General features: G+C 52.1%; 1 protein-coding gene across 1 annotated transcript in view; it reads left to right on the top strand.

Moving 5' to 3' along the window:
* The first annotated feature begins 36 nt into the window (after positions 1–36).
* ANKLE2 (ankyrin repeat and LEM domain containing 2) overlaps positions 37–2,315 on the top strand; it is a 43,858-nt gene continuing 41,579 nt past the window's right edge. The window contains exon 1 of the mRNA XM_042782847.1: positions 37–229. Coding sequence (XP_042638781.1) covers positions 37–229 — 193 coding nt within the window. The remainder of the gene's footprint in view (positions 230–2,315) is intronic.

Raw genomic sequence — 2,315 nt, 5'->3', positions numbered from 1 at the left:
GGGGCGGCGGTGGCGGCGGCGGCCCGGGAGCTCGCAATGCTGTGGCCGAGGCTGGCGGCGGCCGAGTGGACAGCACTGGCCTGGGAGCTCCTGGGCGCGTCGGTGTTGCTAATCGCCGTGCGCTGGCTGGTGCGGCGGCTGGAGAAGCGGCCGGGGCGGCTGGACCGGAGCAAGGCCCCTGCCCCGCCGCCCCGCGGTCCGTCGGCCGCAGCTCCAGTTGCCGACCCAGGTGAGGGCCCCCCTGCGTTGCCGCCGGCGGTTCCCCGTCGTTCCCCCGGCCAGCCCCGCGCTCCTGGGCTGCGGGCGGGACGAGAGCAATGGGAAGAGGCTGTGTGTTGGGACTGCAGCCAGGCCTCGGCCGGGGGCGCGGGCGTGTCCGCGGGCCGACGGCCCCACGGGGCGTTCAGCGGGCTCCCTGCTGCTGTCTTCGTGATGGGCGGCTGGGGAGGCCCGGGGCGGGCGTTACTGCTCTGGGGCTCTGTGGTGGGCGTTGGTGGATGGCTGCGGCGACGGGGAGGCGATTTGGAGGGCGATTTCCCCATAAGGGGAACACGCAGCGGCCGCACGGCTCAGCGTGGACATTCCTGAATGTTGCCCTGGCGAAATGAGGATGTGCTTGCGCCCCAAGACCGTCACACCGAGGTTCGCAGTAAGTTTCCTGTAGTTTCCAGAAAACGGAACAGCCCCAGTGGCTCTGGAGGGGCAAACGCTCCACCGCCGTAGCACAGCCTCCTGCGGATTCCGCAGAGAAGAGGAAGGCGCTCTGCTGGCTCGTGGGCTGAACCCACAGGCCCCTACGCTCCACGGGCGGCAGGTGGCGAAGTCTGCTTCCGTCCGGACTTCCGGCCTTGGGAACGCTGTGCTGTGGGTCATCTCTGCCTGTGGGGCCCTGTGGGTCGCGGTGGGCTTGGTGTGGTTGGTACACTCAGCAGCTTGGATGGATCGCAGGGGCGTTCTCCTGAGTGACAAACACTGCTCTCCGTAGTGACTTCCAGTACTCCTTCCACTTCCCTCTCCCTTCTAGTGTTCCTCTTTTGCTGTGCATTTAGATCCATTGGGGTTAATACTGCGTTTGGAGGTCTCCTTTCCTTTCGTTGTTGGTTTTGTCTGTGTACTTATTTTTTGAGTATGCAAATCACAAATAGGAGTTTGAAGCACAAAAAAGTTCTGCTGAGAAATGTCATTGACTCCTCCCCGTCTTCTTTCCCATTCCAACTTTCCTGTTCTTTCTGTCCACCCACCTCGTGTAGGTCACCAATCTTTCTGCTTCTCCTTTTTTTCTCTGCACAGTGAGCAGCTATTGCTGTGTTTTATTCCTGCTTGTCTCCTTCACGAAAGGAGCATACGCTTGCGTTTTGCTCATTTCTTTAAATTCCATTTTCAAACGTTAGCACCTGTTCTGAATTAATCGGCTTACCCTTAAGAATATTAGTTATGGGGTGTACATTTTTGTTCTTACTAAAACTGCCTTGTAGCATATTAGTATTTATTCAGAGAGGGATTAATAAACTTGTAGTTCTTGATAGCTGTAGCTGCCATTTATTGAGAAATTTTCAGCATCACACACAGTGTACAGACTTTATTTCTCTTTGCAACCGTATGAAGTACAGCAGCTGTTATTATGTTCATTTTACAGGTGAGGAAACAGGCTCAGTGTTTAAACAAATTACCCATGGTCATACAATTAGTGATGTAATTGTAATGTAACTGTTCTCTTCAGGGCTTGCTGGGTTGCAAGGACAAAAACCTGTCTCAAACTAGCCCTCGTTGACCAGGTAGCTGAGGGGTAAGGACACAGACATCCTAGGGAAAATGGGCTATTGTAAGAGATTTATACTTTTTCCTCTCTCTTAATTCATAGTGTCTGTGCCTGTCACCCTCAGTCCTTGCTGTTACCAGCACAACAAATGGTCACTTTACAGAGACAGTAAGAGAATGAGAAGAGATAGAAAGAGAGAAGGCTTAGCTAAGATGTCTCCGTATAAACCCCGGAGCGGAGGGGCAAAGCCACACCGTTATGCCATATGCCTCAAGTGGGAACGGAAGGAACACATCAAGCCTTTTGCTGGAATGTGTCAACTTTATTATAATTATACTCAAACTTATATACAGGTTTAACATGGAAAAAGTGCATAATTCATATGTCATACAATCAATCACAAGTTAATCAATATTAGGAAAAGTACATGTATACACAATTGGCATATTAAAATTTAAACTAACATTCCTGTTCCCATAATTCAAGTCACCACAACTCAGGTCACCTTAACTTCTTAAATTCTATACTCATTCTTCTATGTAACTATGTTCCCTAG

The sequence above is a fragment of the Orycteropus afer genome, unplaced genomic scaffold, assembly GCF_000298275.1.
Source record: "Orycteropus afer afer isolate SDZICR_OR568_19922 unplaced genomic scaffold, OryAfe1.0 scaffold00489, whole genome shotgun sequence".
NCBI lineage: Eukaryota > Metazoa > Chordata > Mammalia > Tubulidentata > Orycteropodidae > Orycteropus > Orycteropus afer.
Note: the sequence above shows the minus strand (reverse complement) of the source record. Positions and strands in the feature narration are given on the sequence as shown.